The sequence below is a fragment of the Chelonoidis abingdonii genome, chromosome 7 (genome assembly GCF_003597395.2).
Source record: "Chelonoidis abingdonii isolate Lonesome George chromosome 7, CheloAbing_2.0, whole genome shotgun sequence".
Taxonomy (NCBI): domain Eukaryota; kingdom Metazoa; phylum Chordata; order Testudines; family Testudinidae; genus Chelonoidis; species Chelonoidis abingdonii.
Window position 1 is genome coordinate 78,210,207 of NC_133775.1, and position 20,158 is coordinate 78,230,364.

General features: G+C 44.1%; 1 protein-coding gene across 1 annotated transcript in view; it reads right to left on the bottom strand.

The window, feature by feature from the left end:
- Window positions 1-1,169: 1,169 nt before the first annotated feature.
- FGF18 (fibroblast growth factor 18) overlaps window positions 1,170-20,158 on the bottom strand; it is a 107,990-nt gene continuing 89,001 nt past the window's right edge. The window contains exon 5 of the mRNA XM_032768766.2: window positions 1,170-2,031. Coding sequence (XP_032624657.1) covers window positions 1,765-2,031 — 267 coding nt within the window. The 3' untranslated portion in view covers window positions 1,170-1,764. The remainder of the gene's footprint in view (window positions 2,032-20,158) is intronic.

Here is a 20,158-nt window from a genome sequence, read left to right on the forward strand (position 1 = left end):
GGCTGAACTAGAAGTAGGACTGAGTGGACTTAAAGTTTTACAATGTTTTATTTTTAATGCAGTTTTTTTTACATAATTCTACTTTTGTAAGTTCAACTTTCACAATAAAGAGATTGCACTACAGTACTTGTACTAGGTGAATTGAAATATACTATTTATTTTGTTTTTTACGTGCAAATATTTGTAATAAAAATAAACATAAAATGAGCACTGTACACTTTTTATTCTTATTATAATTGAAATCAATATATTTGAAAATGTAGAAAATATAGAAAAATATTTAAATAAATGGGATTTTAGTGTTGTTTAATCACATAATTAATCACAATTAATTTTTTTAATCGCTTGACAGCCCTAGTTGATGTATGCTATTCGGTAGCTAAATGTTTCTCATCAATATTTATCATTTACATAAGGGTTTTCATTGTCCAAAACCAATACAAATCCATTAACTAGTTCACACTCACAACATCCTGTAAGGTAGATAAGTGGCTGGTATTCTCATTTTACATGTGGAGAAACTGAGTCCCAGAAATGTTAAGGGACTTACCCAAGGTCATGAAGGAAGTCAAGGTTCTAGGGTTTAAAAGGTATAATATTAAACTATATTGGCTAGCCTGAAACAAATACTGCCTTCTAAAACTCTAGTCAAGACAAGTTGTACTTTAGTGTATGTTAAACTGGTCACATCAAAGATCTATGGGGCAGATTAGCATAAAACTAGAGTTTTAGAAAGTGTCCATTAGACTGAGCAAACAAACAAGATCTAACTACACAGCTTTCAATCAGTCTGGACAAAGTTTCAGTGGTGGAAGAACTCTGTGAATTCCTGGTTCCCAACATAGTGCTCAGCCCATTAGGCCATGAAAGACAGGTTTTTATTGGGGAAAACTGGGAGGGGATTGAAAATCAAGCTTATAATGGGAAGCTAGCTCCGACTTTAACTACAGAGTGGCTACCACTGTGATAGACGGATAAAAGTTCATAGCAATAATCAAAAAGCGTGAATTACAGCAATATGTACATGTGTTTTAAATAATTTTTTTAATTGTTGAGGCAGTAATACTTGGTTCATGGAACTGCAATATACAGAGAGGTGAAATAAATAGCTTATATATATATATAATATATATAATATAGCTGGTTTTAAAATATTCCCTTATCATTGGTGTATTAGGTCACTTTTAGTCAATGGAATGTATTTAGCAGCATTCTCCAGAACTGAGCATAATGCAGGATCACAGAGCCGTGACACCTTATGTCATCAGAAAGGTTACAGAAGATCGATGCATTGAGAACTCCACGGAAACTCAATCACTGCCGCACACACCATCTTGTCTCGGGACAGTTTGCAGCAGACAATAAATAGATTACTGCAAAACTGGTGATTTTCAGGGCAGGGTCTCAGTAACTTTGGGAAAGAACTTTGGTTTTCTTTGGTTTTATTTTATTTAATATTAATTATTTTTCCTCTGGGGATCTGCTTGAAAAGTTGTCCGTTCCAAAAAGAGAAATAAGCACCTATGTGTCAACAAGAAGTCAATTTAAATAGAGCAGTTCATTTTGTTTTTCAAGTCACAATAAATCCCTAACAGCTTCCCCCAGCGTTTGCCATCCAGTCTTTTTATTTTTTTTTAATTTTTTTAATTATTTTTTAAACACAATGTACAAAAATAGAGCTTCTTCCTTATTTTTAATGTAAAAATATTCCTCTGGTGCAGTTTTTTTGTGGTTTATTATTGTGACACTGTTTTTGTCTATCTTTTAACTGGGGTTGGTAGGTCGTATTCTCTTAGTCCTCTTGGTCACTGTGGTGTACTTGAAAGGTTTCTGTAACTCCACTTGACCTTTTGGGTACCTTTTCATAAAATGCACATCTTGTTGGTTTTCCTGGGTCTTGGGCCCTTTTCGTGGCCTTCCCTTTTTGGTAAATCCAACGTACCAGCCAGAGTATTTCGCAGACATCAGTGCTGTGTAGTTGTTTTCTAGGACTTTTTCAATGAAGACACACTCTTTGCTGGTGCCATCAGGCTGCAAAAGGGAAAGAAGATTCATTTCAATCAGTTGCAAACCCCTTGGCCAAATAACAATTTTGCATAAAAGAGCAATTCCAGGATCTGGTCCTGTTCTTTCCTGCTTTCAGTCCAGTAGCTGAGGGGAGAAATATCAGTTGAAATATTCAAAATGAACCATTAACACTATTATTTGATTCAAGGGCAGGGCCGGTGCAACCATTTAGGTGACCTAGGAGGTCGCCTAGGGCACTGGGATTTGGGGGGTGCCATTTTCTTTGGCCGCCCCAGTCGCCGCTGGCATTTAGACGGAGGAGCTGGGGCAGGGGAGCACGGGGAGGGCCGCCTGCAGCAAGTAAGTGGGGGGGCAGCATGCAGGGGAACTCCCCGCCCCAGCTCACCTTTGCTCTGCCTCCTCCCTGAGCACGCCGTGGCTGTTTCACTTCTCCCGCCTCCCAGGCTTGCGGCGCCAATCAGCTTACTCAGGGTGCTTGTGCACAGAGCAGGAGTGAGCTGGGGCGGGGGGTGTGGCTCAGGGTGGAGGGTGCAGCGTGGGGAGCTGCTGCAAGGGGGGCGCCTCAGGACGGAGGGGGGAAGTTGCTGCGGGGGGGGCACCTCAGGGCAGGGGCGCGGGGTGGGGGCATAAGGTGGACGTTTCGCCTAGGGCGCGAAACATCCTTGCACCGGCCCTGTTCAAGGGTGCCTTTTGTTTTGTTTTTTTTTCTTTCTTTTTTTTTTAAACACTCCTAACACGGGAATCTAGTTTTCGTAGGGAGATTTTCAAAGACATAAATAGTAAGTAGTCACTTAACTTCGTAAACCTCCCCCATTGTGGCCTGTCCCAATAAAACATATCCCTCTGTGAAGCATACATCAGAAGACCTACTTGTAGGAATCTTGAACAACAACACTTAATGTTTGTTTAGAGAAGTCCTAAATTGTCAGCAAGCTGGGGTTTCAATCTACCATTTCGAAGTGGGGTAGATCAAAGAGCACGAGGGAACTTTTAATGCACAGCAGCAGGGTCCACAAAGACGCTTAGTATGTGACAGGATAGTGCAGAATAGATTTAGACCCCTGCTTGCCACAAACGAAGTAGTCAGTTAGTCCAACCCCCCAGAATTTAGACTGCTCTTTTCAAGAATGCTTTAGGGGTTAGATGCCTAACTGCCATTGAACCCACCACACCCATGCAAGATGGGGAACTTCCCTCACTAAGGTGCTTTTGAAATTTCATCCTTAATTTCCAACATGCTGCCCACTGGCAATCCAAACATTAACGAGCCACACGATTCCTGGGAGGTGCAGATTGGGATTCTCATTGGAGAGATGGGGAGCTGAGCACAAAAAGGTGTTGAGTGCCTAGATCTCCCACTGACATCGAAGGGACATCTGGGTTGCTCAGCATTTTTGAAAATCTGGCTGTTTACTTAGGTAAACAGGATTTTTCAAAATCTCATCCCAGGCTCTTTATTTCGGTGCCAAACTGTGGAACCTAACTTTTGGCCTCTATTTTTTTTAAAAAAATCATGGAGTAAAGAATGGACACCCAAACGTCAAAGAACTTACTTTTAAAAGTTTACCTTTACATCACTTTACTATGGCTACTAAGGCTACAGATGGTGCCAGAACTGGAGCTCCTAGGCCTGTACTCAGAGCACTCGGCTCACTTTCTTAGGAAGGTCTCCTAAGCCTCCTTTTCAAGGGCAATCATTATAATGGAGGATGGGGCATTTATACTAGAAATCCAGATGTCAAACATCCCAACATTTGGGACTAATGCTATTGAGGGTTTTGGTTCAGGCCATTTACAGTTGGGACCATTTGCAAAATTCTAAACCAGATCTGGATTTGGAACTCCAGCAGCATTTTGATCTGTGGTTTAGGTTCAGGCAAATCTCTAATTTATACAATGCATGCAGCAGCACTGCAAGAGTCACGGCATCACATAATAGGATATTTAAGTATTTCAGCCAAGCGGAAATCCTACAAACACTATAATCCTATGCCAGAATATACTGCTATTTTACCTTTAACTGATGAATAACTGGAACAGTCTATGAAACAAACCACAGGTCAGTGATGCCTCCTGTATCAAGTCTTTCTTTAATTTCTTTTTCTTTTCTAAATACATCAGAACTATAACTATCCATCCTATCTTTGGGAATATTTACAGAACCTTCACAATAGTGTTATGATCCGGGTGAAACCTTGTTATGGACTGAATTAATACCCCATTGAGATTGGTAGGTGTGAACTCACCCTTCAATTAGCATAATGGTAAGCACCACCTAAGACAAAAGGTGTGTGGGAACCTGCTGAGGATCTTTTGACTGAGTATTCTTTTGGATAGGGGAAGGTCTGGGCATGGCTGGTTCCAGGGGTTTTGCCATGCCAAGCAGCCAAAAAAAACAAAAAAAAGTCGCCATCTTGGTCTGAGGCAATTCAGTGGGAGGTCCTTGGTTCTGAGCGGGAGCGAGGGACCCTACGCCAAATTGCAGCCGAATACCTGAAAGTGCCACCCCGCTATGGAGTTGCTGCCCCAAGCAACTGCTTGATAAGCTGGTGCCTGGAGCCGGCCCTGAGTTGGGGGATGAAAGATCTCAGAAACTGAAGTCACACAACAACAGAGTGAGAGAGGCAGCCTGAACGAGCAGCTAAATGCATGTCACTGGCCCTGGGTAGAGGTTTTTCAGGTCAGGGTGCAGGCTAAAAAAAAAAGCACTCTTGGTGCTGTGAGTAAAAGAAGCTGTTTCTTGCTATTTTATTCCTTCTGTGTTCCAAGACGCAGGACTTCATACATTCTTTGTATATACCTAAAACTGCATCAGAGAAATACCTGACTACCACCACTTTCTACTCGAACACGCACAAGCCCCCAAACGTCAACTAGCTGCTCATGTCAAAAAGGGGCAACAACCATAAACAAAATATGGAACATTATATAGGGCCTAATCCACAACTCACTTAAGCAAAAGGAAAGATTCCGACTGACTTCAGTGGGAGCTGGATTAGACTGCTACAACTAATAAATAATATAGGGCTTTTCATCTGTAGCCCTCAAAGTGCTTTCCAAAGGTCGGTAAGTACCATATAAGAAGCTGTTTATGCTACACTGAATAGCTTATATGTAGAATTATTAACTACAGTTGCCTGTGAACAAACAAAACAGTCAAAGCCCTTTCAGTCCTTAGCAAACTAATTCCCCAAATGCCTGAGAAAAATAAAATTAACGTGTCACTGCACAGAAGCTGCAGTAGGTCACAGGAGGCAAAGGATTGATCACAGAGCTCTGGCAGAATCATCGGTATGTATGTCTGAAAATGGGCCAGGCGGAACAGATAGGAATAGCACCAGCCATTCACCTCCAGAGACATAAGCACACAAAGTGAAACTGGTACTCTTCAGTCTGCTCCCTTCTAAACGCTTGTCTAGAAAATCATTACAGAGCTTGGTACAATTTGTCAGATGCTGTTAATCTCAAAATCTGAGTCAAGAGAAAGGCACAGCCAATCTCAGCTGGTTTAGAATTCATTAGATCTGTGATCTCCAAATTACGTTGTATGAGCTACTAAAATCAGCTTAACTCAGAGTCACTGCCAACCCAGGCTGGACTCAAAGAGGCAACCAAAGGGGAAAGTCTCCATAATTCACCACTAATCTCCAGAACTATCCATTCCTCCTTAGATCTTCAACTCATGGATGCATTTATGTTATTTTAAACTTGAAACCATTAACATATCATCTTGTGAAAGCCTTTTGTTTGCTACACAAACTGTATAGTACCTGTCTCCTTAAGAGGGTAAGGGGAGTTCATAAACAATTCTACAATAGCAACACAGAATCATCTGAGCGAAAAGTTTGAGAAGAGGCCCAGAAATATACATTGCCCAGCAAATATACATAATCAGGAGTCCATGCACATTGACAGGGGCTGAAGCCAGCTCTGCTACTGACTAGCATCCTCCATATTTGGGAAAGCATAAAGGTTATATTTTATCATCTATAATTTTGAGCTTACAAATGCTTTGAGGAAAGGCAGGACTGTGCAAAACTCAGTGGTTTCAGTTCACCGGGGCTCATCCTTTGAGTTCAGAGTTCAATCAAAACCACAGTGAGAAAACAGATGACACTGCAGAATTCCACCAGGTTTCAATGTGAAGCCAGAAACAGCCCCTGGTTCACTCACAACTGGACCTGGCACATACCTTTCAACAATTAATACAATGTAAACACTAATGTGGCTGAGTCTCAAGTTCATACAAAATTAGGTGCTGATGAACCAACCAAATTCCTTCTGAGCTATTAGGTATAGCAGGGAATTGGAAAGCTCATTTTCCCTACTTTTGCAGAAAAGTCCTAGATTTGACCCATGACCTTGTTTCTATGAAAATTTGACCACTTTTAATATATCCATTTTGGGGCTTTCTCCTTGCACTACAATGTCATTTTCTTGTGGAACACTTAGACATACCCAGGGGTGAGACTGGAATTAAAAGAAGAAAATGTTGGGGGGGTTAAATTATTATTAAAGGTATTTTCTGTGTTTATGTCTCAAAATATGCCAGCAGAGTCTAAGGAACAGCAATGAAGAGTAGGAAGAGAGGATACTACTTTGGGCCAGGTTCAGGGCTAATTTGAAGCAAACAAGGTCCATAAAAATAAATGTAGCCTGGAAAAGGAGGCACTAAATCACATAACAACGTGAAATTGAGGTGACATGTACACGTACTTTAAGATAATTCATGTATAACGAACAGAAATTGCTTTTCTCCAAGTAAATCATTCTTACGTGTGCTAGGGCATGTTGTAGAGACAGACAGATGATTTTATAGCATCTGTTATAAACCCCGATAGACTGGGAATATAGAACATAAATCACTTATATAGCAGGGTCTCTACATCATGTAATCTGTCCCTGAGATAATCTATTAGTGAAAAAGCAATTTCTATTCATCCTTTAGGGATTATTAATAAAGTAATTTGTAAATGTTACCTTAATTTCAACAGCTGCCACTCAGTTAAGGCCCAGTTCTGTTCCCATTTAAATCAGTGACAAAACTCTCATTGGTATCAGGCCCTCATTGTATGAACATATGAGCACATCTCTTGTCAAGCCAGCGCACGTCATCAATATGGGGCCAAACTGACTTAGGGTAACTGCATTGCCTTCACTAGAGACACAACAGGGAGGGAACTGACTCAAATTCAATTCCAATGTACTTCAACTGAACAAAATCCCACCATCCTCCTGGGAAATCAGCTAAAATATTGAAATTAAAGCAGTAAAATACGTGAGTATGGAGTCCTGAAGGAGTCTAAGGTGTCTGGTACACAAAAAACTATTTCGGTCTCCCTCTGTTCTCCTCTCATTCCAATCAGATTATGTAGTCTAAGGGACAATCCATCCAACCAACCACCCATCTCCAGGAATGCAGATGGCCCAACACACAGCAATATTGATGCAGCTCCCTTACACAGAAGAAGAGGATAGGAACTGGGGAGGTAGAAAAGAGAGATTTACCACCTAGTGCACTGGTTGGTTGGGGAATATTAGTGCAGCAAAAGAGCTAGAAGTTCCACCGGTTCACAGAACTTCCAGTCTTTCGGGGAGGTGCATGGTAGGGGGGCAAGGATGCTAGTGCCAAAGAGCCTACACTGAGTTATCTGCTGAGAGGATCCTCAGTCTGGAAGGTGGGTCCATTTCCCTTCTTCCAGTGAGAACCTCAATGACCATTCAAGTTACTACACCAAAGCACTCAGCAGAGAACTTGGGCCTAAGAGTTATGATGTCAGCATTGCATTTGACCCTCAGCATGGTGATTTTCTGGAGTGCATTGTAATCTTCAGTCCAGACCAGTGGCTCTCAAACTTTTTTTACTGGTGACCCCTTTCACATAGCAAGCCTCTGAGTGCAACTCCCCTTATAAATTAAAAACACTTTTTTATATATTTAACAGCATTATAAATGCTGGAGTCAGAGCAGGGTTTGGAGTGGAGGTTGAGAGCTCACGACCCCCCATGTAACAACCTCATGTGACTGCCCTCAAGTAATAACCTCGTGACACCCTGAGGGGTCCCGACCCCCAGTTTGAGAACCCCTGGTCCAGACTGACTGAGTCTCCTATAACAATACCTAGACAAGCTTCTAAGAAATGCTATTTGGTAAAGACACCAGTTCAGGAAGGGCACTTCAGCACTTCCTTAGCTTTGGCTAAGTCTCATTGAAGTCAATGAAAATTAAGCACAGGCTGAAAATAAAGCACATGGTTAAATGCCTTTCTGTATTGCGGCACAGTCCTCGGATTCAGGCTCCAAAATCACAAGCCGCTTCCAATTTAAACCTCTAGAAGAAAATACCAGTAAATCCCCAACCTAAAAATGCGTTCAGTACTCCCTGGTGTCTTGTTTGTCCTGAAATACCCCGCTTCCCCCACCCCACTCCCCCCCCATTCTGACACTCTCTTCCTTCTCTATGCAATATGTTGTCAACTCGGATTGACAAGATCTGTCATGATCTCCCTTCTTCACCCTCAACTACCATCTTTATGCTGCTGGCTAGTCACAAATCTACCTCTGTCAGGAGTTGTCCTATCTTGTCTCCATCCATCCAATCCTGTATCTCAGCCTACTTCTCTAGAAAATTGAACTGCTGATCTTCCCTACCAAACCTTTTTCACTTCACCCCTATTCTCTGACACCAAGGACAAAACCACCATCCTCCCTTGTCATTCTGGCCTGTAACTTAGGGATCATCTCTGACTCTGACTCCTCCCTTGACCCCACACATCCAAACTATATCTTAATTGTGCTGCTTCTGCCTNTGGCTGGAAGAATTGTATCTCTGTTGCAATTTGTATGTATGCTGGGGGGAGGATTCTCTCTAGTGTCTATAAGCTAAAAGACCCTGTAACAATTTACCATCTTGATTACAGAGACAACTTTTATGTTTTTCTTTCTTTTATTAAAAGCTTTTCTTTTTTTTAGAATCTAATTGATTTTTTGGTTATCTTGTGTAAGACCCCAGGGGAGGGAGTCTACACTCACAAGGGAATTGGTGGGAGAAAGGAGAGAAGGGGGGAGGAAAAACCTGCTCTTGGTGTTTCTCTCTGTCTCTCTCTCCGGGAGAGAGGAGGGGGCGGGTGGAAAGGTGAATTTCCTCTTTGTTTTAGATTCATGGAGCTTGAATCTGTATGACCTCTTGGTGAGGGGGAAAGAGGAGGGGGGAAGATAACATTCCTCTCTGTTTTGGGATTCAAGAAGTTTGAATCACAGTGATCTTCCAGGGTAACCCCAGGGAGGGGAAGTCTGGGGGAAACAACGGTAGGGGAAAGGGTTTAGTTTCCTTGTGTTAAGATCCAAGGGAACTGGGTCTTGGGGGTCTCCTGGGAAGGCTTTGGGGGGACCAGAGTGTACCAGGGACTGAAAGTCCTGATTGGTGGCAGCCTATCACATCTAAGCTGGTAATTAAACTTAGGGGAATTCATGCTGGTACCCCATCTTTGGACGCTAAGGTTCAAAGTGGGGATTTATACCCAACCAGGTTTAAATGTCAAACACAAGAACTGGCTGTCTGAGGGTAAAGAAAAACACCCTGTATTCTAGTTAACTGTCTTTTCCAAAGAATTCTTAGTCCAAACATATGCTGCTGATATTGGGTTGCACACTACTCAAGTAGACTTCAGTGGGGAGATCCTGCCAAGTTACAGTATGTATTAATTTCATAGATACTTAGCTGGCAAAATGCACTCTAAATGCAAAGTAGTAGTGCTCTAATAAAAGCAATGGATTCTGAGACAGATTCTTTAAATGTATAGAATCCCTGAAAACATAAGAGATGGACACTGAAGTGTGTCCCTTGCATGATTACATTGCTATGCAGTGCGGGAGGGGGAGAGTCACACCAGTGCATGCGGTTGGCACAAAGCTGTGCACCACTTCAGTTTTACTTCAACCCAAAAAATAGGACTTATGTGATAGCACAAGCCTGGTGCACGCCCTCGGCACAGGAGTGAATTTCATGCTGGGTTGGCACCTTTCTAGGACACAGTGCAGGTTGAGACCAGAGAAGGAGACGTTCCACTTGTGAAGTTTGAGTTCAGATCCGGAATTGGAAGGGCTCAGATCCAGGATCTTGGTTCAGGCCCAAACTTTAATTTCCAGTAAAAGAGAAGGCAGCTTGATCTATAACACTTATACATTAAACAATATCCTTTTACGTAGGCTTAGGATCCTACTTTGTCCTTCTTTGCCTAATACTGTGCAGAGTGCTTGTGTGCTGGCTGGCCACCACCACCCTCCCCAGAGATGGCTGTATGTGGATTGCTCATAAAGGACTGGAGAGCCTTTGAGGTGAAATGTGCTGAGTACAATAGTGGTCAAACAGTTGCACACTTGGGCTACTGGGGCCAATTCCTCACAAGAACTGAGACAAGTTCTATGGCCATTTCACTTTCCCAAGCTAGCTTCATTCAACTTTTATTACTTCCTTCAGACACACTCCTTAGCCAGAAAAATTACTCGAGTTGGAGTGTTATCTCCTGTATCCTTTACATAGTAACTGAAAAGCTCATGGAGATCTGCCTCCCTTTCCTCACACATTCAATGTAACTCAGTTATACTGACAAACTACTTTATACTTAAGAACATAAGAATGGCCATACTGAGTCAGGACATTTAGCCCAGTATCCTGTCTTCCAACAGTGGCCAATGCCGGGTGCCCCAGAGGGAATGAACAGAACAGAGAATCATCAAGTGAGTCATCCCCTGTCGCCCATTCCCAGCTTCTGGCAAATAGAAGCTTCTGGTTGATAGCCATTGATGGACCTATCCTCCAAGAACTTATCTACTTCTTTTTTGAATCCTGTTATCGTCTTCACCTTCACAACATTCTCTGGCAAGGAGTTCCACAGGTTGACTGTGCATTGTATGAAAAAGTACTTCTTTTGTTTGTTTTAAACTTGCTGCCTACCAAATGAAATGAATAACCCCTAGTTTTTGTGTTATGAGAAGGAGTAAATAACACTTCCTTATTTATTTTCTGCACACCGGTCATGATTTTATAGATCTCTATCAGATCCTCCTTACTTATGCCAGTTCCTCAGCTGGTGTCAAACAGCATAGCTCTGTAGAGGCCAACTCTCAGGAAGAAAATTATCTATCATAGGTACATATATGGGGCTGTCCATAAATCATGTAACACATTAGGGGGTGAGTGGGTCCTTACTTGTGTGTGTTTGTTTCGGCATTACAAAGAGTTACAATGGGTGGGTAGGTCTTCAAAAACATCACCAAACAATGTCTTCTGTCATGTATGGACAGCCCCTACCACTAGAACAACTGAGCACCTCACAATCACTAATGCATTTCTCCTCATAAAACCCCTGTAAGGTAGGACAGTGCTGTTATCCCCCCTGCACAGATAGGGAACTGAGTGTCACCCCACCTAATTTTTAGCCATCTACAAAACCTCTGGGATCCACAACCCCTGAGTTAGGCTCCTGAGTTCCTTATACAATGAATGAGGAGAGAGAGAAACTTGGAATGGGATTCACAAAAAAACGAGTAGGAGGCTCCTCACCTAAGGCATCCAATGTGAGAAGGCAAGCTGAGGAGTGTATGCTAAGCCCCACCCCTCCCTCAGAGGTGGGTGTGAGCAGGCCCCTCCTTCTACTTGGGAGTCTCAGTTGCAAACACTCTTGGCATTAGGTGCCTATAATGCTGCTGCAAGCAGCAGCCTCAGAACTTTGAGCCTAGTGGCTGGAGCACTCACCTGGGAGGTGGGAGACCACCAGGGCAAGTCCCCCTTTCACCTGAGTGGGAGAGAGGATTTGAACAGGAATCTGCTACCTCTCAGGTAAGTGCCCTAACCCCAGGGATATGGGACACTCTGGTGTGGGGCTCGCCTCCTGAGGCTGTTCCACCGTGGATGAATAATTTTTAAAAGTCATTAGTGCAGAGAACTGGATCCCAGGGTCTTTTACCTTCCGAGTGAGTGTTGTAACCACCAGGATACAGGGTCCTTCTCATGCGTGCTGTCTCCTGGCCAATGATTCTTTCATTATTTGTCCACAGTGGAAGAGTTTCAACAGGAGAGAGCCCCCCATGAGAATATCCCACAGTCCAGTGGTCAGGACACTCCCTTGAAAGGTGACAAATCCCATTTTATATTCCTTCTCTGCCTGAGTGGGGAGTGGAACCAGGGATCTCCCATATCCTAGGTGAGTCCTAACCACTGGGCTAAACATTATAAGGGACTTCCTCCTCTCCCCCTCCTCAAACACTGTGTGTAAGTTCCTACTGGACTGAGTTATGCAGGTGAGATAGGCCGAGGAATGCCCATCTTCTGTGGTTTGTGCATCACCCTGGGGCTTAGATATCCTCACACCTAGTGTGGAGCTGCAATGTGCATGCTCAGAGGCACAAATACAGGCACCTAGAGCACTTTTACTGCTAAAATTTAGGTGCCAAGAGAGTTTAGGCACCTACAGGTTCAGGGGCACATGAGTGGGGGGTTTATGAATCCCAGGGGGGCCTGATTCTGGGATTCAGGTGCCTATATCCTTTTGTGAATTTGGCCTTAAGTGGCTTGCTCAAGTTCACACAAGAAATCTGTGGTGGAACAGGGAATTAAACCCAGATCTCCTAAGTCCCAGGCTGGTGCCCAAACCACCAGATCATCCCTTTGCTCATAGTTCCTGAAAACATACTCCAATCAAACATTTGTATTGCTGACATGGACCCATTAATAAGACAGAAGTCTTGCGATCATGAATGAATATAAATGCCTGAAGGTTTATGTAAAAATAAGCCAAGGAATGAACTCTTATTACAAACCGCCAATGAGAATGTCATTCCAGAGTGAAGGCAGGCAATCTCAGTTCCTTGGAAGAAATCTTTTCAAGCACATTTTTTTAAGGCAAGCTATGGAGGTTTTTTTCCTCGCCTGACATAATTGCTTTGATACAAACACCCAGTCACAGTGCCACCCCACCACACCTAGGCACTACATCACATCATCACTATAAATCACAGGTAATTACACAAGACAGTCAAAAGTCAAAGGAAAATGCATATGTAGAGAAAGTGTTCATTAAAGACAGCTGGGAAAAATAATCTATGCAAACAAAACATCTTCCCAATCCCAGTAGCTACCCTACCCTACCCATAGATACATCAAGTACTAGAGAGATGCCCTTTTCTTATATCAAAAATAGATATTCTGCCTTTGAGAGGTAGAATTTTTATGAGTGGAAAAAAAAACATCTTCTCAACCAATGCTAGTTAAAGCTGTGACATAACTCCCAGAAACAACAGGGGCAGGACTTAGTGAAGACACACCCAACCTTACAGTGCATTGCTGATTTGGAAGCAAACACTCCACCGTCTAACACCAAGGATGTGATTTTCTCTGCAGTCCATTGTTTTAGCTGCTGTTGCTCTGCTTTCCTTCTCCCTTCCCCTCTCAAAGCAGAGACTATTTGCAGCAGCCTCCTCTTGCTTGCATCTGGCACACATGCATCTATCTGCAGGAGTCTGCACCAGTCAGAAGGTTTGGCTCTCAACTCACTCTGTGATCTGCGCTGGGCAGAGCAATCGCAACCTGGATCCTTGCAGAGAGGGCTACAAGAGGGACAATGTCCCAGTCCAGTAGTGAGGAGAACAACCAGGTACTAGAAAAACCCTTTCCTGGGACCTCAGTTCTCTCCTGGGATATTAATTCAGTGATTTTTTTTTTTTTACACATCCCAGGCACAAAGATGTGGTAACTGTTAGCTATTCTTTGATAAGTTTCTTATAAACTACTGTGTAAAAAGCTTGATCTATATTCCAGCTCCTAGAGAAAATTCTCATATATCCCTCATGCTTGTATAAAGGCGAGAGACAGCACTGCAGTGAGGAGAAAACAAACCCCGCTGGATTAAAGGAGCCAGAACTGCAGATGGGGTAAATTGGCATAGCTCCATTGATTTCAATGGAGCATCTCCAGTTCACACCAGCTGAAGATCTGTCCCCCATTTTAAAATTGCTACAGGTCATGAGATAATGAACATATATGGCTGGAGCTTCTTTATCCAGTGGGCTCAGCAAGGTAACATCTGCCCTGTGCTACCACTTCATAATGAGGTGTCTCTGTAAATGGATCTTTTTATGCACAGCAGGCCAAAGTCACCCCTGATGTAACTGAACTCAGTGAAGTTAAAAGGGCTGAGTTTGAGCCAGTGTCTCTCCAAATGCCCTGGAATTACCAATAGGCGGCCTTGTATTGTTTGTGCAGAGCATTTGGTGAATGGCTCTCTGGTATTAAACATGAAACATCTTGAACTGACACGAAGCAGATCAAAGTGCCAAAACATTTGCTACTTCTACAATTACACTCCTGAGTCCTTTGGTGCTCCTTGTCTCCCCCTCTCCTTTTACAGCCCAACTTGGTCTTATTGGAGTTTTGTTTTCTTGTTTTAAGTTCTCCAAATGGAAAGGATCAAAGGGCTCTTTGTTGTTGTAGCAGAAGTGCTTCTCTGAGCTAGCCATTACTTGCACTAACAGCTTCCTGCTTGTAGGAAATTCTCTGTGCAACCGGATTGAGAGAAAGCATTATCAGGTACAACAGCACCCCTCTCTCCCCGCATTAAACTGGGGCACTAAGCCACCTGAACAGCTCTGTATGGGGAAGGAAGGGCAAGGAATATTCTTATTTATGCTTCAGAACTGCAGCTGTGCAGACAAGCTTTATAGGACTCCCAAATCCTGCACTTCTCTTGGCTTCTGCAGCAAGAGAACCCTTGCATGAACAGCTCAGATAATAACAAGGTGCAGTGATAGAGGCCCCCATCATTTGAAGGTTTCTCTGTTTGAAAAAGATGATCTCATTCAGTAAGCCTCACACGTAATGCTATGCAAAGCTTTTGTTAGGCAGCCCACCCATCTTGGACTGGAAGCTCTTCAGGACGATCTCCATTTTGTGTCTTGTTCAACTGAGCACATTGCCGGTGATCACAACTAATAACAAACAGGCCACAAGAAATTTGCCCAGCTGCAGGTTTCTTTACAACCTAGGAGCGCATGTTTGTTGAAAGGTTCAGTGAGACTCACACCCTTCAAGAGAGACTGGGACAAATACTATGATATGCCCATTTTGATTAATTATCACCTTCTTGTGGCTTGTTCACAGCTGAATCACAAAGTGATATTTGGGAGGGTGTAAATCCATCTGAAAATGAGGAAAACTTTGGTTCACAAACTTTGAACCCAAACCCCCTGGGCAGAGCTGGGTGAAAATTTTTTAAATTGTTTTTTTGATGGAAAATTGAGGGTTTGACTAAATAAAAAGTTCAGGGAAAGTGCCTGCTTTCTGTAGAAAAGATGAACATAGTAAAAAAAATGAAAGCTGACAGTTCTTTTCTTTTTGGCTGAAACCCCAAAAGTGTTTCAGTTTTTGTAATTTTGTTTTTTCAAAGAAATGTTGAAATCTTCTGCAGACAATTCCCGATGTCCTGACCAGCTCCGCCACTGAGCTTCTTGTTCTAATGTCACCCCCATGTGACAGGTACAGACTCATAGAGATAGAAGGGACCACAACGGTCAGTAAGTTAATGATTGCATCTAGCTGTTACTCAAAAGGCTTCCTTTGGAATTGCGAATTTTTGATTCGTCATTATTATACATGGTTTCATAGCATGCAATATATTATATATTGGCTGGGCAGAATTTGATTTGTATTTTTGTGTAATTTTGATGGATAATATTGATGATTAGCTTTAATTATTTTTTCTATTTTTATCTGTTTAAATTTTCAGTTGTGGGAAATTATATGGGATCAGCCGATAATTATTTAATGACAGTAGACTTGGAGATTCAAAAAGTTAAAGCTTTATAATTGTTGGAACAAAAATTGTCCACATCACATATCAACATATACAAAGTTAAAATCATTAAATCGAACTCTAATGAGTTCTCAAGCAGCATTCTTCTTACTTTGCTTATCTGTAAATTTCAATTATCAACAGAAATATTTCTCGTAGGTTTGTGTGTACACAGTGAAATCCATGTTTACTGACATTTACAGATAAAAATCCAATCCTTCCAAACATAATTAGATAGCACACATGATCTACATTTTCAATGTGAACAGTGATTTTGCGTGCTATTGTAATAATAGACAACAAATTAAAGAGTGTCTCCATTCTTGGGTCCCCAATTTGAGAAGCCTTAAAAAGGTGCTCAGCACTTTCTGATGGTGAGGCCCGAGATACCTGAAGTTAAGAACCAAAACCTGAGGCACCCCAAATCACTCATCACTTCTGAAAACATAGGGCTCTCTGTACAGAATCTGCACAGTGACCCATGGTTTTCTGCAAGGGTCCTACACCTCATCACACTAGCAGAAGTTTAGTGAAGGAACCAAAATCTGGAGGGATGTCAAAGGGCTCACCCCACCCAGAGCAGAAAATCTCAGTGGGGGAAGGGTAGGCCCAGGCCAGGTTGGAGTCATGGCATCTCTTGGCTGTGATTCTGCCACTGCCTGTGGCAGGAAAGGAAGTGGATATCTCTTAAAGGGCTTACCCCACAACTCATGCACAGGTTGGAAAGTCCCAGCAGTGTGACAAGCAGGATGGGTGAGAACTGCATTTTAGTGGAGCAGCTTCCAGGCAGAGGCAAATTAAGATTTATTGGGGCCTTGGGCACAAAACATATGGGCCCTCCACACCCTGGGGGCCCAGAGGTGCCAGCACTGAAGGCAGGGCCACCCAGAGGATTCAGGTGGCCTGGGGCAAAGCAATTTTGGGGGCCCCTTCCATAAGAAAAACTATAGAATACTATATTCTCGTGGAGGTCCCTGCAGAGCCCGGGGCAAATTGCCCCACTTGCCCCGCCCCCCCCCGGGTGGTCCTAACTGACAGCTCAGGAGGGCCATACCCCAACACTTTTTAAGACAGGCGTAGTAGCCTCAGGCAGGTGCAAAGCGGCGGCAGCATGGGCGTAATTTGGGGGGCAGGGGACATTGTTCCCCCCCACACACTCCCAAACAGCAAAGTTCAGGCCAGAGGCACAGGAGGAGAGGTGCTGCATGTGGTTGCTGCCTTGGACACACAGCCCAGGCCGCAGCAGTGGCAACCTGTCACTGGGAGCAAGAGAGACCTGGCAAGGGCAGCCTGGCAGCAGGAGCTGGGCACAGGCACTGGCACTGAGTGAGCCTGGGCAGAGTGTGGCAGCAGCTGACACCAGGCCAGTAGAAGTGGGAGCTGCGCTAGAGGAGCCCTCCCTGCCCGCTTCCTTGCTGCCTGTGACCTAGCTGGGGCAGGGCTTCCTCTCCTTGCAGAGCGTTCGGCAAGCCCTGGGGAGTAGGCAGGAGGCTAGACTGGAGCCGCCGCCCCAGGTCCCACTGGCAGCAGCCTGCCCCTGGGGGGTGGGGACATGGAGTGGCAGCTGCTTGTGTTCACCCCAGCCCCCACCCAGGACAGATGGAGGGTCCGGGACTCCGCACAGTGACCTGGGCTCCCTGGGCAGCTCTGACCTCTGCTCTGCTCCTGCCTCGGGGAAAGAGGAGGAGCAAGGGGCAGGGTCCCAGTTCCAGTGTCCCCCAACTTCTGCCCAGGTTCCAGCACTCCTGGGGGGTGGGATTGGCTGGGGTCCCTGGGCACGGACCCTGTGAACCTGGACCCCATGGACCTGTGCGTTAATCTGCCACTGCTCCCAAGTAGGTTGCTGTGGCTGATCCTATCACCAGATGCTCAGAGGCTGCTCTTGAAGGGTTTGCCCTCCAGCAGCTTGAGAAATCCAAGTGCAAGGCTGCAGGCAGACCAGACCCAAGCCATGTGAAGTAATGGGAGTAGACCTCTCATGAACATCTCCAGTGTTCTGCATTCTGAAGTTATGCCAAGGAATCCTGAAACCATAACCACAAAGATCCTTCTTGATCCAAATGCAATTTCAGCTGCTGCACAGCACTGTAAATCAGACCATATATATCTGTAACTGTATGCCAAGAGTTACTTGATTTCACAAACACTTTCTCCAATTTACTGGCCTCTGAACTTGCAGAGTCCTCAGAGGAAAATACTTGGGAGTCAGTCATGGCAGACAGTTCAATAAAGATGACCACCAGTGCACTGCAGTTATTAATGATATATATAGGATGTCTAATTGCCTTAAAAAGGCAATGGAAAATAATATAAAATGTGGTGTGAAGATGTTATATTGAACAAGAGCACATAGTGATTTGGGGCCCACTTTTTAAATGCATACTTCAACACACACACACCCTCATAGTGAACACAAGCACACCTGTACGTGTGCATGTACAGTCCTGATTTTTGCATATGCATTGGGGGATATACACACCCATAGCGGGAACACTGAAGTACTATGTTCAGTCTTGATCACTACATCTTAAGGAAAGTACAGAAGAAACTTAAGAGGTTCAGAGAAGGAAAAGATGGTTACTTTTTTTTTTTTTTTTTTAGTCTTCTAGCACTTTTTATCTAAGGATCTCAATGGATCCGAAGATCTCAAATTTTTCACTGATATTTACAAATTAAACCACCTAGCACCCTTGTGAGGTAGGTAAGTATCATTAAACCCATTTTATTGATGGAGAAACTGAGGCACGTAAAAGTGAAGTGATTTGCCTAGGGTCACACAGCAGTTTGTGGCAAAGTCAAGACCTACTCCCAGTCCCTCACCTCTATCACAAGGTCATCCTTTCTGATATCATGGCAGGTTACTATTAGCAGTATGATAGAATGTATGTATGTACGTGACAAGAGCAAATCTAGGATTGCTTCACTTGGAAAGGAGTCTTGCAGGTGAACTTGATTGCTGAATTCAGAAGTATGAAAGAGAGGCATTCTAACTGAGTGCAAAGGGTTTCTATAATCAATAATAATAAAACCAGTCACTTCCTTCTTTTGCTCTGTCCCATAAATAGAAACTTTACGTAATTAATTAATTCAAAATTCAGAAAGAGTAAATGAAGTGAAATACTTCTGATTTTATATAGAGTGTAGTCAACTGTGGAAATCATTCCTTCAGGAGGCCATCAGATCAAACACCCTAGCTGGGTTTCAAAAGATCAGGATAATTTCATGACCCTTAACATCTGTATCTATGTATGTTAACATAATAGATCTAATTGAGTCTTATGCTTCAGGATGTAAATTGATTACCTTCAAGGGTAGGGAAGTAATTTCCACCCAGCCACATAGAACATGACCTATTTGGCTAAATATATTGGTGGGGTGGGAGGTACTGCACTTTTTTTGAAGCATCAGGTATTGATTATGACCAGAGGCAGAACATTGGCTTCAGCAGACAGTGGTCTGGTCTGGCAAATCCTAGGCTTCATACTGAATAAACATAGAAACTGGCTTTGTACATTATAAGATTCCATTTACAGTAACACAATCCTATGCAGAAAGGGACAAATTACAGCCTAACATCCTAGTGACATGATTGGCACCTGAGTTTATATCAGGGTAGAGCAGGGCCGGTGCAAGGAAGTTTCATGCCCTAGGCGAAACTTCCACCTTGCACCCCCACGGCAGCTAACTCAGCCCCCCACCCGGGGAGCCCCCCCCGCAGCAGCTACCCCTCCACCGCAACAGCTAACCCCTCTCCCCTCCCTGCCGCCGGCACCTAACCCTGCCTGGGGAGACTTTCCCCCTTCCCCTGGCAGCTAACCCTGCCTGGGGAGACTCCCCCCACGGAAGCTAACCCTGCCTGGGTAGCCCGCCCCAGCTCACCTCAGCTCCGCCTCCTCCACTGAGCATGCTGGCGCTGCTCTAATTCTCCTCCCCGCCCAGGCTTGCGGCGCTGATTGGAGGAGACTTAGAGTGGGGGCTGTGTGCTCAGCGGAGGAGGCAGAGCGGAGGTGAGCTGGGGTAGGGAGCGGTTCCCCTGTGCGTCCCCCCCTCCCCCGTTACTGCGGGCAGCCATCCCCGCGCACTCTCCCACCCAGCTCACCTACCCCTCCTAGCCTGAGGGGGCTTTTAGGTGTCCCCAACCACTAGGCACCCCAGGCGGCCGCTTAGTTTGCCTAAATGGTTGCACCGGCCCTAGGGTAGAGTTTAGCCTCAGCACAGGCAGTCGCTGACTCTGCAGGGTAGATGCAGATCTGGGTGTTTCAGCTCATAAGGATGAAGAAAGGA